Below are 22554 nucleotides of genomic sequence, written 5' to 3' on the forward strand. Positions count from 1 at the left end.
GTGAAGATACAGGAAAGTTAACTCCAACCTGGAAGGTAAGAAAAAAGGCTTGGGGATGGACAGAGTGGCATGGGGAGAGAGACTCAGTCCCCGAGGGTGCCCAAAGCAGGGTGCAGGGCCAGGGACCAAAAGCGTGTGCAAGTGTGAAAGTGGTAAGGTTTTAGTGTTTGTGCCTCTGACATCAGTTCGTAGACAAAGAGGAAACGGGGAGGGTTATCTGCGGGGCTTATCTCTGTCAATACTGCTCATGCCATCTTACGGGAAAGGAAAAAAAAAAAAGAAAGGAAAACTCAAATGTGTCTCAAAATCAAGGGCTGGGCCTTCAAATGCTGATAGCTCTCCTGTCTGACTGTCTACACCCCCCAGGTAGCAAAGTCCTCCTCAAACATCTCTGATTGGCTCTGAGTCTAAAAAACAAAGCGCTAGTACTGTTGGTGGTTCTTTCCTGCGTGATCACAACGGAACTACATTTCCTGCTGCTTTCTGGACAATGAAACGTGAACAAGAATGCAATTTAGTGTATTTAATACTTAACCCCTGTTTGCAATCACCCTAGACTGCCTCCCTAATGTTTTAAAGCCTTTAAAACATCTTTTTCCTGCAAATCTGCTCAGAGTTCCCTAATTTTAGTTTCTTCAAACTTAATACAACAAAATACCTTCAAAAATACAGCATACCTGTAACGTCCATTTACAATGGTTTTTCAGTAGACCTACACTTCACAAGCATAGGAATATGCTATACCATTGAGAGAAAGCAAAAACAAACTTGTATTTAAATACTTAACAAAAAAAGGAAACAGGAAAGTTTTAAACTTAAATCCAGTTCCCAAATGGGAGTAAAAGAAAGAAAAGCAATTCTATGAATGCTGCCTTTATAATGAACAATCAGAAATGTCACTAGGCTAATTTGACAGAAAATTTTCCTCATTTAAACAACAATACAAAAGTCCTGCATTATAAAATAGGGTAGAATAAATCAGTGTAATCAATAAAACTATACAACATACAAATTACGTATCTTCTGAGTGGGCAGTTTACTCTCTCTCTTTGCAGTCTTGACTACAACATGCTCACTAACAATAACTAAAACTGCCCAAACTATTGCTCAGTTTGTTTTGTTTTTAAAAAAAGGGTGCATTGTATATATACAACCAATCTACTGGTGATACCTTGGCTCATCGCCAGGCACTGACAAAATGTTTGTCTAGGCTTTTTTCCCTTCACTGTGAAGCACTGAAAGCTGCTATTTTTTTTCCTTTTTAATTTTTTTTAAATTTTTAGTGCACATATGTCATAATAAAGTAATGCCCAGCTAAGTGCTGTAGGGGAAGGCAAAGTATGCTGGCTGGCTATAGGAAGTGACACCATACACTGACAATCACACCACACAACAGCGCCAAACGACTACTCAACCACTTATCAGACACGTATGAAAATCCAAAATGTTTTATTTTATTTTTTTTCCTTAAATAGAGATAACCAGTAAACAATTTTCAGAACTTGGAAGTTTAAAAACGTGCATATAAAAATGGGCATTATATACTTTTTATTGAATGTGGATTGACTGCAGTCTGCTAAGAAAAATGGGGTGTGGGAGCTGAAGAAAAAGGAAGTTGTCTTTTTTTTTTCTTTTTTTTTTTAAGGCTTGCTTGTGAAAGGAACAGTTGTAAAAACAAAATTGCTTGAAGCAGGGTCAGCTTAGTGCTTCACAGTTTGACTGCTTCTCTAAGAGGAGCCCTTCCTGCGCACGTGCACTCAAAAATCACACACATTGAAAAAGAAAAGGGTACAAAGACAAACACCTAAAACACACTGCATCAAGTGCAGCACCGACTTTGGTCAAATTAAAAAAAAGAAAAGAAAAATGAATAATCGCTAAGCTTTTCTACGTGATCTAAGCAGGTATTGCATATTTTCATATATCTGGGGTGGGGGACAAAGGAAGACTCCAAATACATTGTAAAATGCAGCAACATCCAAAATACTGACACTCTAAGCATCTGCAGATCTCAGAATAGCACTGCCACTGACCACAGAGGACAGTAAAGTCGCCTCCTAGCTGCGGGACAACTAACTCGCTACTTAGCGCTAGATGTTGAAACTGACGGTGGCGGACGTAAAAGTCACATTTACAAAAAAGTGTCTCCAAATGCTCGACGAGGGGAAACCCCTTTCAATAGAGGAGCATGTGCAACAATTCCACAAATCATCGCTATCCAGGGCAAGGCACATTGATATGGAATTTTTGTTTTCGTGCAAATTAAGGAAAAAAAACAACAAAACAAAACAACATTGTGGGGGTGGGGCGGGGGGTGGGTGGGGGGAAGATGAGGAGCAAAGTGTCTTCCCAAGAATTTCAGTTCCTTGATTGGATGGGACAGTAGTAGAGCCCTTCTGAAGGGCTGGAAAACATAAGTTTAAAGGCAAGTGCCTAGAGTAGGGATTACAATATTGTGTCTTAATGCACTCTACTTTATCCTACATTAACTATATAAAAATTAGTTACTAACACTAGAACATGCAGAGACTTTCTCTGATCAGCGGGGCTTGCCAACCAGAACGCGTATATATATGTATAGCATAGGAAACCTTCTTGAAGTTGCATGGGAAGCAAAGGGGTGCTTCGCTGTCTGGTAGAAAATTCACTTGCAGTTTTTTATTTCTTTTTTTTATATAAGATACAGGACATTTGGGGGTGCAATTTTTCCCCCCCTAGCAAGTACCCTTGATTTGAATGGGCACCAGCATTTGTGTCAGTATTGGTTTCGTTATTATTATTATTTTCCCATAGCCCAGTTCAGGGATGCAAAGGTCTTTACAATTTCTGGACAATCTCTGGTACAATGAAGTGACTGATAACTGATAAATCCTATGTTGCCAGATACATGTAAAAATTTTCAGAATTGGCAGAATCCATTATAGTGACTTCTAGCTTATAAAATTAACAAGATACCATGATTTCATTTTAGTTATGTGCTTTGATAACAGAAAATAATTAATTAGCATTTAATGTCATTAACATGTTGTGGTAAAAGCACCATTAGATTTGTTTTTTTTGTGTTTTTTTGTTTTTTTTTTTTAATTTTCCTTCAGTTTTTAAAGGGATACAAGTTTAACAATAAAAAACATAAAAAGCAAAAATAGCTCCCCTTTTTCTTGCAAGGCTGTTTTTTACCCCAATAATTTAGAGTCCTGGGGTGGAAGGACTTGAAAAACAAAAATAGAATTTTCAACAATCTCTATCTTACAAAGATATTTAGCTATCCAATGAAATTGCACTTTACTCAATTCAAAATTCGATTGTTTTGATTGATTCCTGTCAGTTTCTGTCAAAACAGACCATCTTCCCCATTTCCCTATGAATTTTTGTGTCATTATTGAAATTGTTGAAAAAATGTTTGTTTTTTTCCTAATGTAAGTGCAGCATTTCAAAACTTTTAAAAAACTGAATAGTAGTAGTAGTAGTAGTTGTTTGCCATTTCTCAGAATTGTTCTGCAACATGCGTGAATTCATTGTCCTTGCGGGCCGTAGTATACACTTGACTGCTGACTGCTGAACCGAACCAAACTAAAAGAAAAAATAAAACAGGAACATAACTGCATTTTCTTTTTCCAATATGCTACAGAAAACATTGCCCTTTGACTATTCCGTAAGTTATATATTGCAGATCGCAGCTACTACAAAAGATTTAGTTCTCCGGCGCGCCCCCCTCGATTGCTCGAGGACCACACCTGTGTGGGTGATTCATGAAATACTGTGAAACCGCCAGGCTCCTCCAGGGAAGTGTGTTACCATGGGAAGTCAGTGAGCAAGGGTAGACCTCCTCTAACCACATCACCGAATGCTCACGCCACCACAGAAAACACTTCAAATGTTACAAAGCCCAACCATTTCCAGCACCATATGAGAAAATTACAACAGTCCCTAAAGTATTAAAAAAAAATCCAAAAGGTTATGGCCTTTGCAGTTTGACCATAGAGCCTGCTGTCTCCTTGTACAAGTTGATTTGGATCGGTTTTCTCCCCTTCCACTGACAGTGAAGTTGTAACTGCGCTGGGTTGAAGGTGCGTCCGTGTTACAGAGTTGAGAAGGGGTCAGGTGGTCTGTCTGGTGGATGGTGGGACAATGCAACTTTTATCCCAGGTACCAGGACTGGAAGACAAAAAGAAACGCACAGTTAGAAGAACTCCTCGAAGAACATTTTTAGAAAGAGGCTTTCGCATCATGAAGTCTAGTTCTTTGTGGGGAGATCCACTGGGAAAGAAAAGGAATGAGAAACAAAAGCAATTCCTGAGACACTGAGGCTGATCTTACTTGTATTTAAAATTAAAGGCCATCTGTGGAAACTGTCAACCTTCCCAATGTACTTGACACCACAAACTCGTGATGGTCGCTTGAAAGACAAATAGGGATTTTTCAGTCTTGTGGAGTGGGAGGACAGCTAGCAGAGGGCAGGGGACTCGATGGTCTTACTGACCAGTTACCTGACTCAGGGCTACTCTGCAGTGCCTGGTGCATGGAAGGCGCTCAGTGTAGAAGGGTTTCATGAACAGAGAATGGGTGAGGGGAGTTGTTTCACATGGCTGTTCCTGAGTTTCACAAGGTCTGCTTTTAAACACACTAACAATGTGGTTCTGACATTCTCTTAATACAACGGCTCTCAACCTGTGGGTCCCGACCCCTCTGGGGGTCGAATGATCCTTTCACAGGGGGCGCCTGATTAATAACAGAAGCAAAATTACAGTTGTGAAGTAGCAACGAAAATAATTTTATGGTTGTGGGGTCACCACAACATGAGGAACTGTATTAAAGGGCCGCAGCATGAGGAAGGTTGAGACCCACTGTCTTAATAGGTACGTGTGGTTATTACTACTAGAAGACACCACCACTTGTCATCAAGTTGATTCTGAGTTAGGGAAACACAGTGTTTCTCAGGGCGACTCATGCTCTGTAGGACTCTTTAAATAGTCGATTTCTCAGAAGTACTTGATGGACTCTACCCTCCAGTTTCTCACCAAGTGCTGACTGCACCCCCCCAGCACTCTCTCTCAGTACCATGGCATCAATTCTATCTCATAGCAACCCCATATAGAGTTTCTGAGGCTGGAAATCTTAATGGGACAAGATAGCCTCCCTCGTCTTTCTCTCAAAGAGAGGCGGATGGCTTTGAACCATGGACCTTGTGATTAGCAAGCAGTCCAATGCATACATGACAGGGCCACTAGGGCTCCTTTGAGAGAAGAATGGTGGGAGTGAAGGAGAAAATGCAGCGAATCAGGTGTCCAGGGTGAATTCAGGCATCTCTCTTGGACTCATCAGTTTTAGTATATGTGTGGGGGTGGACTTTATGATGTAAAATGTTCCTTTCACCTCAATATTTTTTAAAATGGAAGAAAACAATCAAGCAGTATCAAATGTTCACCCTATTAGTGATCACAGTGCCTGAAAAAAAGTACGTCATAGTCTTTGTTCAAGCTTCTGTCTAGTCCAGCGGTTCTCAACCTTCCTAATGCCGCGATCCTTTCATACAGTTCCTCATGTTGTGGTGACCCCCCACCATGACATTATTTTCGTTGCTACTTCATCACTGTAATTTTGCTACTGTTATGAATTGGGCGACCCCATGTGAAAGGGTTGTTTGACGCCCAAAGGGGTCAAGACCCACAAGTTGAGAACTGCTGGTCAAGTCCATGTTGATTTTGAACCTTCTATATGCCTGCTGGGCCCACCTCCCAGTTAGTTACCTTTTCCTTTCATAAATCCTAAGGTGATCAGCTTTGGTCCCCAATCACTTCACCTGCTTTCTCTGTTAGCTAAACAAGGAGGCTAATTATGGGCTGACAGAAAAGCCAACTTCTCAAGTGAAGCAAAAAAGTTAGGGCTTTTGCCAACTTTTTTTGGTAGAGATACCCTTACATTGATTATTATTCAAAGAAAAATCATCAAACTCTGGAAAAATCAAATGCTTTGGAATTCTCCGAGTTGATAATATCACAAAGGTTTACAATTGGGTTCATCTAGTCAGGAGGAGGCTCCTCCTTGTTCAAGGGATTGAATTAGGTAAAGCAAGGACTCATTTAATCCCAGGGACAAACAACTAAACGAAGTTGGTATAAAATTTCCCGGCCACACAAGCAACCTTTGATTTCCAGAGGCGTTTAAAAAGCCTAAGCCCAAACTCAAAAAAAAAACCACAACAAAAACTACTCATCCTGTCTACTTTTAAATGGTACTCCCTGACCACATGCTGTGAGGGACACAATAAATCCTCTTGTGTCCTGAAAGGAAATCATCCTGGCAAATACACATGGCCTAAATCTAACTGGACAAAAGGAACACAAATAAATATGAGGAGGAAGAGGAAGGCCAACTTCAAACTGTATTTTTGTAGGCCCCTCCTAAGATTGGGTCGGATCGATTTCTCTCCTTAGCGGAGCCTCCTCAGACGCTGGACTGGACTCCAAGTGCTTACAATTCCCGTTCTCACACTTTCTCCATCAGTTGTGACATCCCAGGAGCCTCCAGCCCCGCTGGAAGCAGATGCGTTTGACCCACTGAGTCGGCAGGGGGAGCAGTTCTCCAACCACAGTTCCCGGACGCGACCTCCGAGCACTGCAAAAATCTGCAGTGCCCCTGCACTCCTCTTAAAAAGCAAAGCAAAGCAAAAAAAAAAAAAAAAGAAAGTTTCTTCACACATCTTACTATTCAGTATGTGCCTCGCAGACAAGGTTACCCCAGAGCAGCTCTGTAATCCTTCACTGAAATAGGCTTTATTGATTGCTCTGGTCTATTGTTCTCTTTTCAAGTCCCCCAAGTTCAAGTTCATCCTGGTGTTACATCATGTCTGGTTGCTAGGGGCAACCAGACAGACCCAGACGTGACTATCATTAGCAAGAAACCCTTCGCTCTCCTCCCACCAACCTTCCAGCGGTTCTGACGTAGCAGGGCTCACTGCAAACACATTGAAGTATTTATTCTGCCTAATTTATGACCTACACAGCAAGCAAGACCCCCACTCCAAAAACCAACACTGTTGTATATTTAATTAATCTGTCTTTCTCTGGCACTTGGGAAAGTTAGACAAAGGACTAATTATTGTGTTTCACTCCCCACACTTTTCTTTTGGGGGGTGAATATTTGCATGGGAAAGAAAACGAGGAGACCCAGCATTGCTCCCTCCCCTTTTTTTCCTCTTTTGCCCTATTGACATTTCATGAAATACTTTAGCTGCTTAAGGGAATTAGAAAAAAAAAAGCAATGTGAATGTTACTCCTTCTGCGTTGGTATTCAGTAACACAAATCAACTCATGACATGTTTAAATTTAAATGCTAACCGCACACTCTCAGAGTTACTTTAAAGGTTAGTTTTTAATCAATAGAAGTTGCTGACTCTGGGTTTTTGAGCTGCGCACTGCAGCTCTTGGGCTTTTGTCTAACGTTAAAGCTTTCAAACTTTTTTCCTTCCTTGAGATGATTTCAGCAATGATTGCAGACACAGAGGGCTATTGTGCTTTGACCAGCAACATGTCAATAGAAGAGCCGAGTTGCCCTGTGGGGGGGTGTCAATATGACTCCTGAAGGCGTGGGTTAGGCTTTTTAATAACCCGAGAAAAAACTTAATTAACTCTTTCAAGGCCAAGCTAACAAACGATTTTAAAAGGTAACCACCACCCCCTCCTGTAAATTGACCATTAGGACTTACTTCAACATCACACTAATTCTTCATGACAATTAACCCTGCTACTTGACCAGGAGTTTGTATAACAGGAAGTTCGTGAGGTGGAAATCACACAGGGGTTTCTTTTTTTAGGGTGGGGGAGAGATGAGGCTACAGATCAAATAATTTATTTGCGGAGGTGGTAGATAAACAGTTGAAATAATTGTTTTAAACAAATCATCCATTTTGCCAGCTTTTCTCAAGACCAGTTTATAGCTGAAAGTCACTCTTAATATTGTGTGAAGGTGACAGTCACACAAGTGTAAGGCTCCTGGTTTCTATAAACGTCCACAAACTATCAATAACACCAGATGGGCGAGATACGGCTTTGAAAAGTCCGTTTTTTCCCTGGTGACTCCCTCCGCCCCCACCTTCTTTCTTACAGTGTCCATTATGTAAGCAATGCAAGTTCCAAAACACGAATAGCACAATGCCTTTGAGTTATTATTTTTTTCCCCCTACTTGGGTCATAAAAGAATATAAAAGAAAGCTGACATGATTAAATTTCTGGGATCGAGTAGCCAATCACTGGAGAAATGTTAACATATTAAACAAAATTCATTTATGGAGCCTTTTAAAAATTGTCTTCAGCACTAAGCATCAGCATAAGCAATTGCTCCATACGTCATGTATGAAGGCTTCACACTGCACCGCCCAGTAAGCCTCCTACTTGTATCCAGGAGGGCTTGAAAGGCATGTCTGCCCTCTCTCCAGTGAGTTCCAATATTACAACACAACATGGACGATGTTATCTCCTCTGCTTACATGAAGGAAATCAACATAGAGCTCTGATCTACTTTTTCCTCAGAACTTTTCAGCCATCCTTGTTTTAGAGTCCTAGAAATCCACAGCCCCACCAAGGCTCTAGTTAAGTGAAATGACTCCATCGGATTCACAGTTCTACAGTTTGGGCTATGCTGGGGGCGGAGGGAGGGTGGAGAGGGAGAAAGGGAGAGAAGGAAGGGGGTGATTGTCCTCTTTCAGCGTTCAAGGTGAAACATCAAAAGAAATCTGCAGTCCAGGACAAGAGCTCAGCTTTCCTTTCCTCCAGTCAAATGAAGAAGTAATCTCATCAGGTTGGAAAGTGCTGACTAAGGATTTAATAAAGTGCCTGCAGATGTGGCGTCTCTAAGGTATTCAACTCATGTAATGCAAAACAGCCCCACACTGAATGTGCTTATAAAATTTCATTTAACCATTGCAGGGAGGCTGCCCCCACCCCCACCCGTGCTCTGAGGAGCTTCATCACACTTTCAGCCCCTTAATTTACAGCCCCATGAAAGTTCGAATCCCAATCTGCCAGGATTCGGGAATGCTTGCAGTAGGCAGGTTTTAGGAGCCACACACACTTGTCTGTCTGTCTGCCTGCCTGCCCCCGGCCCCGGGCGAGCAGAGAACTCAGGCCGTTTCACGGTGTGCTGGAGGCTGCTGCAGGCGAGGCTGGTGAGGAAGGCCAAGAACTCCGCTCCTTGGTGAACAAGGAACAACCTTAAGTATCTGATGACTTCGTAAAAGACCTTTTTAATATACTCTCTTCACTAAGAGGGCAGGATACATATTTTAGGAACATAATGAATGCAAGTCTGTTTGAGAGACATTTTACTTGAACCCAAACAACGGAGAGAGGGGGGGGGGGGCAGGACATGGGAGGGAGGAACAGACTGTGACGCAGCAGAATCTGTTTTTCAAATTAAGAAGTTAAACAAAGGGCCTCAAGGCCAAAGTTTAACTCCGAGGAAGGAGGTTGTTAATGTGGAATCCAGAACTGGGTGTGACGCGTAGCTTTCTTCTCCAGGCAAGGTGGGTTATTTAAGGACATTCACACGAGGAAAACGGAAACAGGCAAATCCTGGGAGCCCTCCCATCGCCTGGCCCCCCAGCACCTCCCAAACTGCAGGAGGAGCCACCACCATTTTCACCTCTGTCCTGAGGCGATGCTACCTCTCGGGTCATGTTAATGGGGTTGGTCATGTTTGTTTGGCTTCCTGCTCTTGCTGGAAGGGGCTGACAGACAGCTCACTTTTTACACCCAATGCGTTACCCTTGGCACATCAGCCAATAGCCCAACAGGACTGGCCCTCCGTAACATAGCGGGAATGGGAATGGGCAGGACATCTGCGGGACTCCTAGTTTCTCACATTAGTATCAACCTCTTGGGAGGCCTTCTCCGCTCATTTGGTAAGTACTGTGTGCTGGGTAGGGAGCCGTGATCAGCACTTCAAAACCACCAGCCACTCCGTAAAGCTACTTCCATAAAGAGTCAGTCTCAGAAACCCAGAGGAACAGTTAGTTAGTTCTACCCTGTCCTATAGGGTCACTATAGTCAGGCTTGACTTGAGGACAGTGAATTTGCGTTTCTGTTTCATTTTGGTTTTGGTGTACTGGGTGCAAAGTATGCTAGCTCCTGTGGAGACTCCCCGCCATCAAATCAATGGCGACTCATAGTGACCTTATAAGGCAGGGTGGACCTCACCCTGTAGGTTTCCTGGACTGTGACTCTTTCCTGGAGCAGAGAGGGTCATTTTTCTCCCACAAGAGTGGCTGGCAGGTTTGAACTGCTGACCTCGCAGTTAGCAGCCAAATGTGTAACTCACAGCACTCTCAGGGCTTTTTTGGGGCGAGTGATGAGTGAAAGTAAGCCTGTGATCTCTGCTCTCAAGGAAGAAGGGGCTAGATTGGAGACTTCCAACCCCTTTATGCGCTACCAGGCAGCTTGCTTTAATCACGGTGATTCTCAACTGCTCTTCAGTTGGCCTGTCTCGTGGCAGCTCCATGTGTAAACACTGCCAGGTTCTGTGCCATCGCTGTGATTGGCTGGGTACTGGACCATTGTGAATCATAGGGCTTTCATTGGCTAATTGAAAAGTTTTCTGAACTAGATCGTCAGACCTTTCTTCTTAGTTCATCTTGGTGTAGAAGCTCCGTTGAAGCCTGCTCAGTGTCATAGCAACACAAACACCTCAACAGTTGGGGAGTGTCTGCACAGGAGGTGCACTGGCCAGGAACTGAACCCAGGTCTCCAGCCTGGCAGACAGACACACGCTCTACCACTGAACCATTATTACGCCTTGCCTCACAGTGGGCTCACTACAAACTTAAATTGAGGCTGAGTATCCACAGTCCAAAGGGATCCAGGATAGCATTCGACTTTCCCATTTATTAGTCATTCAACATAAAGCAAGCAGGTCCCGCCACCCCATCCCTGAGCACTGTTCTGTGCTCCCGGAGTCACACTGGTTGCTTCTGAACAGGGTGCCTGTCACATACAGGTGTTAGTGATTGGTCTGGTCAGCCTCGAGCTTTGATCTCTGCTGCTACTTTTTTTCTTGTCTGATTTTGTTAATTAAAAAATGCCTGTTTTCAATAGGGCTAAACTAAGACTTGTTTATGATACAGGAAACGATTAAAATATTAACGGCTTGTGACTGGCTCAGCTTACCTCTGGGGCCTTATCTCCTCCCCACTTGTACTCAACACTTGGGCTGTTTTCAAACTTCTTCCAGACTCGCCCCCCACCAACAAAACCCAAATATTTCTCCCTGCTGGGTCTTGGTCCAGGCTGTGCCCCTCTTCTCGGCTTTGCTAATACTGATCAGGCCTTGAGTCCTCAGATGAGAAGTCTTTCCTTCCTAGGGGTCTTTCTCTGGGCAGTTACCTCTGTCACAGTCACTGCTGAACTGTAATGACCCTTTTTCTCCCCAAGAAAATGGAGTAGCTTCTTGGGTGCTGCACCATCCCCAGTGGGTGGTCCCAAGGCCCTAAATAAACACTGTTAAATGAAGGCTGGGACAGGGAACAAACCACCCAAACCTGGTGTCAGCACCACCAGGAAGACAAAAGCAGGCGTTTGGATGGATGATTTCGAGCATGGCTGAGCCACATCCATGCCACATGCCCACATGTCTCCGACTGACAAGCTTTTTCCTAGAGGGACACACAGCTCCTTGAACGGCACTGGGCAGTTCCAACAGAAGGTCTGTTGCAACGGGGCCAACTGTGGCCAAGTGCGTCAGTAGCATGTGCACTAGCGCTGTAGCATGGACGGCTGCCCACTCACTACAAGCACAGAGCAGTGGTCCAAACCACCACTCCCTCGAGAGGGACGGTGCTGCTCTCAGCCAAGACCTCCGTTTTGGTTCAAACCTCAAAATGGGAAAACACTAATCTTTTTACCAAACAAGACATCCAGCACCTCCCAACCTCGAGAGTGCATGTACAATCCAATTATTCTCACTGTTGTTCCCAAACCGAATCTTTCTCTGCATTCTGTGCCTGCATGTCTCCCTTCAGCATCAAGACTTTCCTTTTTCTTTGCGTTTTTTTTTTTTGGTGGGGGGGGCGGTGGAGGGGGGGAGTCACCCTTCATGTTTTCACCAAGGAGTCTTCTAGTTTAAGGAACCAAAACCTTTGGGGTTAAAGGTTACCTCCTGGCCTACTCACACTTACCCTGAGGATTTCCTGGAAGGTAGCAGGATGTGGAGCAGTAAGAGCTAGTGCTCTGGTGTCCAGATTAATGGGATCCTGGTATCACTGTTTATGGAGATCTGGTAGTGTAGTAGCAGATTACATGTTGGGCTGCTAACCACAAGGTCAGCTGTTTGAAACCACCAGTAAAGAGTTACAGTTTCAGAAACTCACAGTCCTGCAGGGTCATTATGAGTTGGCACCGACTTGACGGCTGTGAGTTGGCTTTGTTAGTAGGTTAGTAATTCCAGGCATGTCAGTTAGCACCTCGGAGTCTCCGTTTTGGCTCCCATACAATAGAGATAGTGATCCGCTTTTTGTGAGGACCACCGTGAGATAATATCTGGATAGTGCATGTATTTGAAAATAGAAGGTCAGTGCCGAGGGGCTGTCTCACTAACAAATGTGCATGGGCCCTAAGGGCACACACGAGGTTTCCTGAGGAGCAGCTCCCAGGGGAAGTCGCAAGTTGGAAAGTGGAGCAGAGGGTGACTGACTGTGAGTCAGAGCCTACCTGGTGGCCCCTGACAACCACGGCAACAGTTCCCTGGGAAAGAAACGGCCGAGGCGGCTCTCTCGTGTTTAATGATATACTCTCTTAGTTAAAAGTACCAGTTCTGCCCGTTCCATTGCCCAGCTGCAAGAGAAAGTTCTTGAGAAAATTACAAAAAAAAAAAATCTGTCTTTAATTGCTGTATTAAAATCAGAGCAGCGAATCCAACAACACAAAAGGAATTGGCTCAAGTTTATGAAAGGCATTTGGGCCTTTTGCCTCGCGAGGCTAAACTGCACGCCTTGGAGGTTGGGGGTGAGGGGGAAGAGGAGGGGTGGGGGGTAGTAGTCAGGCAACCAAGTGGGACAGAAACAATCCTATTTTGGTTTTTGTCAGTGAATGGCATACTACATAGATCAGAGACTTCTTATAAAATACAAACCCCACTGTACACAAAGCACAGGAAAATGTGAGGGAAAAGGGGGAGACTAAAAGCAGCTTAGGGTGTGTTAACGCTGCTATTCTGTCAGCTTAAAGAGCATTTTATGCTTGATCAACAGCTCCTTTTATTGTGCTTTTCTTTCATTCATTCAGGACATCAAAGCCTGGCGCCACCAGTGTACCTGCCCTTGTGGAGGAGCTGGGAGGGCTTCTAAGGCAGCACGGCTCTGGGAGCCGGAGACCCCCGTGGACACAGCAGTTCAAAGGGAATATTTCAACAATGATTACATTTTGTAAATCTTTTTATGAAAGAGACAGCTTATTTCCTGCTTTTTCATGGAGAGAGGGGGAGGTGGGGTGGGCGGAAGATTCTACCCATTAAAGTGGGCCCGCGCCATGAAGCTACTTGAGATCTGAGGTGCGGCATGGAGATTAAGGGGGTGGCGGCCTGATGAATTCGTCCGGGGTGCCCATCGACTTGGCCTCGATGGCACTGCTGGATTTTCTGGGTGGAGCTGGGCAGCGTCTCCGGATGGCTCTGTTCTGGGAAATGCGGTGACGACGACAGCTTGTTTTCTGAGCCGTGCTTATTATTTGTTCTCTCTTCTTCTTCTATTCGGCAGAGCCCAGCCAAGAATCAGAACCTGACAGGCCACCCTCCGCTCCCATCGCAGAATGGCAAGATTAAGGGGTCTAGTTACAGACCATCCCGTGCTGTACTTTAACAGAACCCACCCCATCCCACCCCAACCAATGGAACAAACCCCTTCCCATCTGAGAAGTTAGCTGTGGAGGGCTGGCGCTCTTCTGAAAGACACCGCACTGGGCTTGGCTACGGGCTAAGGTCGGCCCCAAAGGAAAAGATAAATAAGGCAGCTGAGCCTGTTATGAGTTTTGATTTCAGACATTAAAACGACCAGTCCCTATTCCCCTGGTTAGTTTTTAAAGTGGGGTCTGAAAGGAGTGAAAGGCAGTGGGGGGAAATGGAGGGGATGTGATACCTCAGAGGGCTATGGGAAAGAAAAGAAAAAAGTATGTTTTCTAGACATCAGATTTCAATTTTAATTAAATGCCTGTTGTTTAAGAAGTGCCGGCAGTCACACTTGGAGATGGCCCATGGTGGCCCAGGGAGGGGTCCTTTGTGTTGAGTAAGATGCAGGGGAGTGCAGGTCAGAGTTCAACAGAGCATGGCTACATTATGTATAATCACGCCACAGTCTGCTTCCCCCAAATTTCTCTTCTCCGAAGCTGAGCAGCTCTTCCCCAACTGACTGGGGCTCTAGGCGCACCTACGGCATCGATTTTGCTGCTCTGGTTGTACAGGTAGGAATAGTCTAACGAGAGGAGCAAAATAGCATGCAAGTGAAAATGTCGACAGTTATTTCAAACATTCTTCCAGAGATTGCCTGCAATAGGATGCCACATGACCTGCTGCATGGCCTGAGACAAACTCCCACGCTAACCTTCCCAGCTGAGGATCCCTTCAGACATTAGATGACACCTGCCACCTGTGGACTCTTCGACCCCTGTACGCATCTGCCTGCATGGCCCTGACTACACAAGTCTTGCCTCTTGTCTTTCCAACCCTCCCTTCTTGCTTTTCCAGTCCCGTTTCCCATCTCCTTCCATTGCTGAAGCCCAGGTTTCCTTCACTCCCCACCTGTGTCTGAGCAGACCCCATACTTTCTCCAAGGCCACACCACCAGGTGACACTGCTTCCCGCTCCCTTCACCAGGCTGAGGAAGGACACAGGGAGAAAGTCCTGAGCTGCAACCACAAGCACCTTGCTTAGCGCTGGAATCGAATGGCTTGTAGAGAGCCAGCGGAACCAGGCTTGGATGGAATGTGCAGGAGATTGTGGCATCTTTGTTTGCATGCGCACGAGAAGAGCGAGTTAGAGTTTAGTGAGATATATCTGAGCACTAGATTGTCAGGCAGGCAGTTTGGTTAAGTCCCAGCACAACCACGGACGTGCTGTGCAATTCAGGTTCACTATGAGACCTCTCCAATTAAACCACAGCATTTCTGCTCCAACGCCTCTCCTTGCCCTCTAGGAACATTTACGTTGGTCTTTTCCTAGTCCCTCCACACCCAACAAGTGGCGGTGGAGTCTGTTCTGACTGCTGGCAGCCCCGTGTGTTGCACACCAGCACCATCCCATGGGGTTTCCAAGGTTGGGCCCCTGCAGAGACAGATTGCCAGCCATTTATTCCAAGGTGCCTCTTGGTGAGTTTGAACTGCCAACCTTTTGGACTTAGGCCCAGGACTTAGTCATTTGTGCCGCCCAGGGACTCCCCTCCTAGTCCCCAGGCATCACCTTTTCCCGGTCATAGTGTAGCTGTGCTATTGGCAGGGATAAACCTTTCATATCCTTTACTGAGGTGGAAGAGTCAGCCTAAATATGGGGAAAAATCAGCTAATTGAGACAGGGATGGAATATCCAGACTGCATGACTATCAGAACCCAAGTAGACTTATCTACAAAACAGGCGTTCACAGCATCCCGGGGCATGAAATGACTTTGAAATACTAACCTAAAATGTTAAGTGCATCCCTATGGAAGGCACTGATACAGCTGGACCGAGGGGGTGGGGGGTGGGGGTGGGCAGGATTTCATCTGAGCCACCCCCTTTAGAGAAAAATGGCCTGAGTTTCTAGAGGTCTGTCAAAGCTTGATATGAGGTCCCCGAAAGCAGCAACTGGGGAGCAGTGAACAAGGCTTTCCTCCTCCAGACAAGGTAGATGGATCTGGGGTTCTATTGCAATGAAACTTGGTTTTGTTAAGATAGGACTTGCAACACAAACCCCCATGGGGGAGTTTGTGGTTTCAAATAACTCTGTATAAACCCACATCAAACCCAGTGCTGTCAGGTTAATTCTGACACACCGTGACCCTAACAGGACAGACTAAACTGCCCCATATAGGTCTCAAGGCTATAACTCTTATCGAACCGCTTCCTCTTTTTCACAGAGCTGCTGGTAGGTTCAAACCACCAGCCTTTGATTAGTGTAAACACACATGCACACACATACAGAGCTCTGGTGGTGCTGTGGGTTAGACATTGAGATCCTAACCACAAGGTCAGTGGTTCAAATCTACCAGTTGCACCATGGGAGAAAGATGAGGTTGTCTGCTCTGGTAAAGATTTAGTCTTGGAAATCCTTTTATAGTGTTGCTATCAGTAAGAATTGATTCAGTGGCTGAGAATACACACACACACACACACACACACACACTCTCTCTCTCTCTCTCTCTCTCTCTCTCTCTCTCAGGAGGCTTCAAAAAATTCATGGAAAAACTCCAAAATCTTTAATTCCATTTTTCTATTTTCAGTTCTATGTTCAGATTTATTTCTGTCTCAATTTGTAGGTTAAATTAGCAACTAAGTGCTATTCATCAGCACAAACAATCTGATTCTTTCCGAGTGTGTGAGTGCAGGTGAGTGGAAAGTTTCTTGACAGGCTTGTGATAGGGTGGAGTGTTGGGTAAAGGTGAAGATCCCAGGCATTTAACACTCTCCATGCCAGCAATGTTTCACGTTTAGGTGTGAGGGGAAGGAGTGGCAAGGGCACTTAGGCTTCTTGGAGAGAGGTGAGGTCATTCTAACAGAAAACTTAATTCATGGCTCCCTGTGTAGTAGTGACAACAGAGCTGGAGAAGATCGTGGAAACAAAGATCGTTGAAGTCAGATTCAAGAATGTGTTTTATGACATCCAGCCGGCAAACAACATCACTCTTGCTCTGCTTTTAGATAAATCCTACTTGGCCGGACTCTCCCTGTAACCGAGTCTTTGGAAGGAACTCGGTGCTCACCCACCAACACAGTGCTTGTGTGCAAGCTACTCACCTCCACTGCTACTTTGTCATATTTTAATGAAACCAACTGGATACGGATGGCTGTTCTATGTAGACTGGCTCGTCAAATATCCTTTGCTCTCATCATAGATCCTACTGTCCATTTTGCAAAAGGGCTGATCATTTCAAAAGACATATATATCCCCCCTTCATTCTGAGTTTGCAATAACAAAAACCTTGCAATCATGCCACTTTGTTCTGCCTAAAATATAATTCAATTTATACAAATCTATATATGTATATATAGACACATACTATATATATATATGTATATATACATATACATACACTTCTCTTAAGGAAGTGAATTGTCTGAGATATATACCACAGCTTCCTCTTATTGTGTCAGCCTTTCTATGTTGTTCTCCAGGAACACATTTATGAGTTCAAGTTCAGGTTTAAACTAAATAAAAGCACTCTTAAAGAGTTTATATCGGAGCCTCATTTACATGTGGTCCCTCTGAACTCTGCCAGCATCAGTATGCTAGTTTCCAAGGCTTGTTGAAGGAATGTTTTACAGCTGAAATCAGAAGCACTTTCTCAGGCATTTTAGACTCAATGACTGGGCAGCACCCAGCTTTAGTGGGTATTAAAAAGTTTCCTCAGTTCTACTGAAAAGACAAGAAAAGGGAGACAGACATGGCGGGTCCTGAGAGAATGGGATCACCTTAATTTTTCCTACAAGGTGTTCAAGATAACATTAGAGCTGAAAGATACATAATGGATTCTAGAATTCCAGAGCCACAACTTTGATTTTCTCTGCAATCACTTTCTGTTCTTTACAGAAATGGTTACTGCATATTTTGTCCCTTCAGATATAAACACCAAGGTTTGCTTCAACTGTTTTGCTTTTTTGTTTTTTTGGCCTTAAAAATGCAGTTGAAAGGTTGTATGAAGGAAAATGTCGTAACCTCAGAAAGGATCTGAGGTTATATTTCCCCGCAAATCTTAAGAGTTTTGAGGTCAAAAAGACGCTAAGGAATTGCCAGGGAAAAGTATACTATTGAGGAAGAAATGGCTCCTTTTGGTATAAAACCCGGAGGGAGTCTGGGATGTTCACGGGGAACCAGGAGAAAGCAGACATCCGGCGAATGGCAGCTGAGAGTCAGTCTTGTTGGCAGCAGTAGTGGAAGGGTCCCAACGTGCGGCCAGGGTCCTGGTGGAAGAGGCAGACTACTTGGGACTCCTGTTGATCCCCTCTCTGGATTTTAGTTTGTCTGGCAATGAAATGCGTACAGCAGTGACAAACCAAAAATGTTAACTGTAATTATGACCCCAGCATCTAATACACTAGAGCCGCTCTTGCCTGGTAGTGCCTGTGAGTGTAGCCAGCACACGGGTGGCGGTGGCATTCCCAGAACTCCCAGTGAGCAGCTGTGTCTCTGTGGAGTGACGTGTGTAGAGCCAGATATGCAGTTCAGAAGTCAGGGCAGGGGTGTTAAGAAGAAACTACATTGCTGAATGTGGATGGGTCAGCGAATCAGAGACAACAGTGAATCTGGGCCCCAGTTTCTACCTCTACTGAAAAGGGAGTCAAAGCCCCTTTCCAGCAGAGTTGTGTGGGCAGGAAGTAAGGTAATATGAGAATGTTCACCACCTATGTTTTATCCCCTAATCAAATTATACGTTGGAAGAGCTGATGCTTCTTGTTCATTTTTTAGACATTATAGCAAGTGTCTAAAATATGTGCAAGTCACTAATTTGGGTAAGACAAAAACTTCATCTTCATATATCAACTCATGGTGCCTTCTTGGCCCAATGCAGTGGTCATTTTTCTTGGACAATATTAGCATGCGCATACTGACTACATACTGTCCTCTTAATTTTTTCCCACTAAACTTAGCTACCTAGCCCAGAAATGCAGAAAAATATGAAATATTCTCTAATATTAAACTGAACAATGGGAATATACCAAGTTAAAATTCACAGCATCTAACAACATACTTCCAAATACAACCTTCTGCTATGATAAGGGCGGGGATAAAGTAGTGACATCCCTGGAGGTAATGTTCTAGAGCCAGTTCGATGGCTTCCCCTCGGGCAGAGGTTGACTTACGGCAAAGGGCGAAATCAGAGCTCACGACCCTAATCGCTTCTCAACTCGTAGTGCCCACACAACACAAAGAAACACTGCCCAATCCGGGGCCCAGCTCACAACTGGTGCATCTGAGCCCATTGTCCATCCATCTCTTGAGGGTTCTTCTTCTTTGCTGTCCTTCTGCTTTTCCAAGCATAATGTCCTTTCCTAGGGATCTGCCCCTCCTAATAAAATGTCCAAAGAACACAAGAGGAAGTCTCACTATCCTAGATGTTTTTTAAAAATAATCATTTTATTGGGGGCTTATACAGCTCTTACCACAATACAAAAATGCATCCATGTGTCAATCACATTTGTACATTTGTTGCCACCATCATTTTCAAAACATTTTCTTTCCACTTGAGCCCTTGGTATCAGCTCTTTTTTTTTTAAGAGGAATTCTTGCTCTACTTCTTCCCAGAGACATTTGTTGGTTCTTCTGGAGGGCCATGTAATTTCAGTCTTCTTCCTTAACACCTAACTCAAAGGCACACTCCTCTCGGGTCTCCCTTATTTACTTTCAGCTTTCACAGGCATATGACGTGATGGAAAACACCACAGCTTTTGTCAGGGGCCCTAAAAGTCCTCAAAGCCACACTTTTGATAAAGAGGCCAATGCAAAATGCATTTTTTGATTTCTTGACTGCTATTTCCATAAGTGTTGATTGTGAATCCAAGTAAAATGAAATCCTTGACAATATCAATCTTTTCTCCATTTATCATGTGGTTGTGTAATAATGACTCACTGGCCCATTTGCAGAGTCTGTAAGTTGCATATGAAATAGTTTCTAAATCAACTCTGAGTTTTTATTCTTTCTTTAATCCAATCCATCTGCTTCTCTTCTGTGTTTTTCGTAACTATTTACTGAACATTGGCTGCTTCTCCATTCGTCTACCCATGCTGGTCTTTAAGGACAAAGGGAACCCTGGTGACACAGGAGGGGAAGTGCTGGGATGCTAATGAACAGGTCCATGGTTCGAAGCTACCCCACTGCTCCACAGGAGTAAGCCTGCTTCTGTGAAGATCTACAGCCTAGAAAGCTCCATGGAACAGTTCTATGCTGTCCTCTGTGGTCACTAGGCGTCAGAATTGATGCAGTGGCAGTGGGTTTGGCTTGTGGTTTCATAAAAAGCAAACTAAATATGACCGCAGTATTAAATTTTTTTAAGTGTTATAATTTTTTAAGAGGAGCTCTGGTAAAATGTTCAATGAGAGGATTTGAAACAAAAATTGATCTGTAGCTTTTCTCAAGGATTTATTTTATCTATGAGATCCTAAGTATTTTGTGAAGTGTTGCTAGTTCCGAAAGCTTTCCTTTTGCTGAAGTGTGGGTCGGAAGTTTCCAATCTAATGTTACTAAATGTGTGCTGACTTTTATGGGAAAGCCAGATGCGGACCCTTCTACGCTTTTCTTTCAAGGAGGGCTCCCAACTGGGAAAGAAACTCCTTTGATTGAACAACATGGATGGAACTGGATGAAGAGGGCAAGCAATTTCCTGGAAGCACACGACGCATCTGTAGGAGCTACCTTCTCTCTCCGTTCCCCTGGGGCTATTTGACTGGAATTTCTCATCTTCCAATGGAGCAGCTTAATTCTGTGCCTGGTTCCTACTCAAAGCAAGCAGCCAGATGGGACTCAAAGGAGGTGTTCCCAACTGAACCCAGCGCAAGGAGCACTGGCACTGTGGTGAAGCACTCAGCCTCTAACCCAAAGGCTTGCAGTTCCATGCCACCAGGGAAAGATGTGGCAGTCTGCTTCCATGAAGATTTACAGGCTTGGAAACCCTGATAGGCAGTTCTACCCTGTCTTGTATGAACTAGAATTGACTAGAAGGCGATGGGTTTTGTCTGGTTGGTATGTGGCCCCAGAGCTGAAGAGCAGTAGGGCATTTCATTCTTGGTTTACAAAGGTCGCTGTGGTGCAAGGCCCTGGGTAAGAGCCAAGCAAAGAACCTTCCTGAAAGATGGTCAGGTGGGATCGAGGGAAACAACAAACAAGCAAGCAAACAAACAAACCAAACTCACTGCTATGGAGTCAATTCCAACTCCTCGTGCTCTTAGAGAGCAGAGCAGACCGGCCCGGTGAGTTTCTGAGACGGAACCTCTCTGCATCAGCCCTTCTCAACCTTCCGCATGCCGCAACCCTCTTGATACAGTTCCTCATGTTGTGGTGACCCCCAACCATAAAATTATTTTCGTTGCTACTTTATAAGTGCAATTTTGCTACTGTTATGAATCAGGTGACCCCTGTGAAAAGGTTGTTTGACCCCCAAAGGGGTCGTGACCCACAGGTTGAGAACCGCTGCTCTACATCGTTCTCCCAGAGTGGCTGGTGGATATGAACTGCTGAGCTTGTTGTTAGCAGTCTGATGTGTAACCCACTCTGCCACTAGACCCTACAGGAGCAGGAGAGAGAGATGTTATCAGGGGGGCAGCACAAAGAGAATTTGGTACATCTTTAGCCTTTGAAGGGAAAAATGTCTGGGCAGAGGCCAACTAGGAGATTTAGCACGGTCCTAGCTGAAGAGTAATAATGTAACAAAACACAACATTCAGTACCATCCAGATACCAGTGAGAACAACTGGCAGATAATAAAACCATTGGAAGATGTGCAATTAGACCTCTCATGGCTTCATTACTACTATATTTCATAATATTTGTCTAGAAAGGCACACCAATCCTATCAGGTTAAGTGAATCCTAATGATCAATTTCTGTTTTACTCCAGTTGAACAATTTCAAATTAATTAATGTGAACACAGAAATTAGTCAAAATTACAAATGTAAATGTTGAACTTTAAATCAAAGATCTCCTCGACTGTAGCCCTGCCTCGTATAGAAGCACTCTGGTTTGCTTGTGCAGGTGGATGGGATGTTAACCTTCGTCTGCACTGTGAAGGACAAGGGAGGGGAAATGTGCCACAGAAAGTGACCCATCAGCAGTCACACACCCAGGCTTCTCTCTCTCTCACACACACACACACACACACACAACTGCACCGCAGCGTATTGTGTAAGATGAAATTGTGAGCTCCATGCTTTTGTTCCTCAGGATGCCAGTGCATTTGTGTCAGTGTATTGGATAGTGGGCTGTGCTAACGGACGTCTGTGAAAGACAAGCCAGGCATCCTCTTCCTAAGCCTCTTCTTGAACCACCCTGGCATCAGACACCCTCCGTCTTGCTGCTGCTCTGTTTCTGATTAGTTGGGTGGACTTGCAAGTTGCTCTACCCTCCTCTACCCTCCTCTGGCCCTCTTATTCATAGGCACTGTTTTATTAAAACGTCATACACTTTACTCCAAAATGGCTGAAGGTGGTATCTGAAAATGGAGTGTCCTGGCATAGAAATCATTATGGAAATTACTAGCTTTGGTATTTGGAATTTCTACGGCTCCAAAAAAGACCAGTGTTTTAAAACGGCCTCAAAAATGGCGTGGGGAAATGATCTGAGTTACCCATTTAAAACCATTTCAGTGACCTTTCTTCCCTCTTCATCAATAAGC

The 22554-nt window shown here is 44.3% G+C and overlaps 1 protein-coding gene across 5 annotated transcripts in view; it reads right to left on the reverse strand.

Annotated features, from left to right (window-relative positions):
- Nucleotides 1-2638: 2638 nt before the first annotated feature.
- Nucleotides 2639-22554, reverse strand: part of NFIA (nuclear factor I A) — a 693058-nt gene continuing 673142 nt past the window's right edge. For all 5 annotated transcript variants that reach the window (XM_045292063.1, XM_045292066.1, XM_045292064.1 and 2 more), the window contains one exon: nucleotides 2639-4155. In XM_045292063.1, the coding sequence (XP_045147998.1) occupies nucleotides 4138-4155 (18 nt within the window). In that variant the 3' untranslated portion in view covers nucleotides 2639-4137. The remainder of the gene's footprint in view (nucleotides 4156-22554) is intronic.

The sequence above is a fragment of the Echinops telfairi genome, unplaced genomic scaffold (genome assembly GCF_000313985.2).
Source record: "Echinops telfairi isolate 266 unplaced genomic scaffold, ASM31398v2 ScPeMD7_443;HRSCAF=831, whole genome shotgun sequence".
NCBI classification, from domain to species: Eukaryota; Metazoa; Chordata; class Mammalia; order Afrosoricida; family Tenrecidae; genus Echinops; species Echinops telfairi.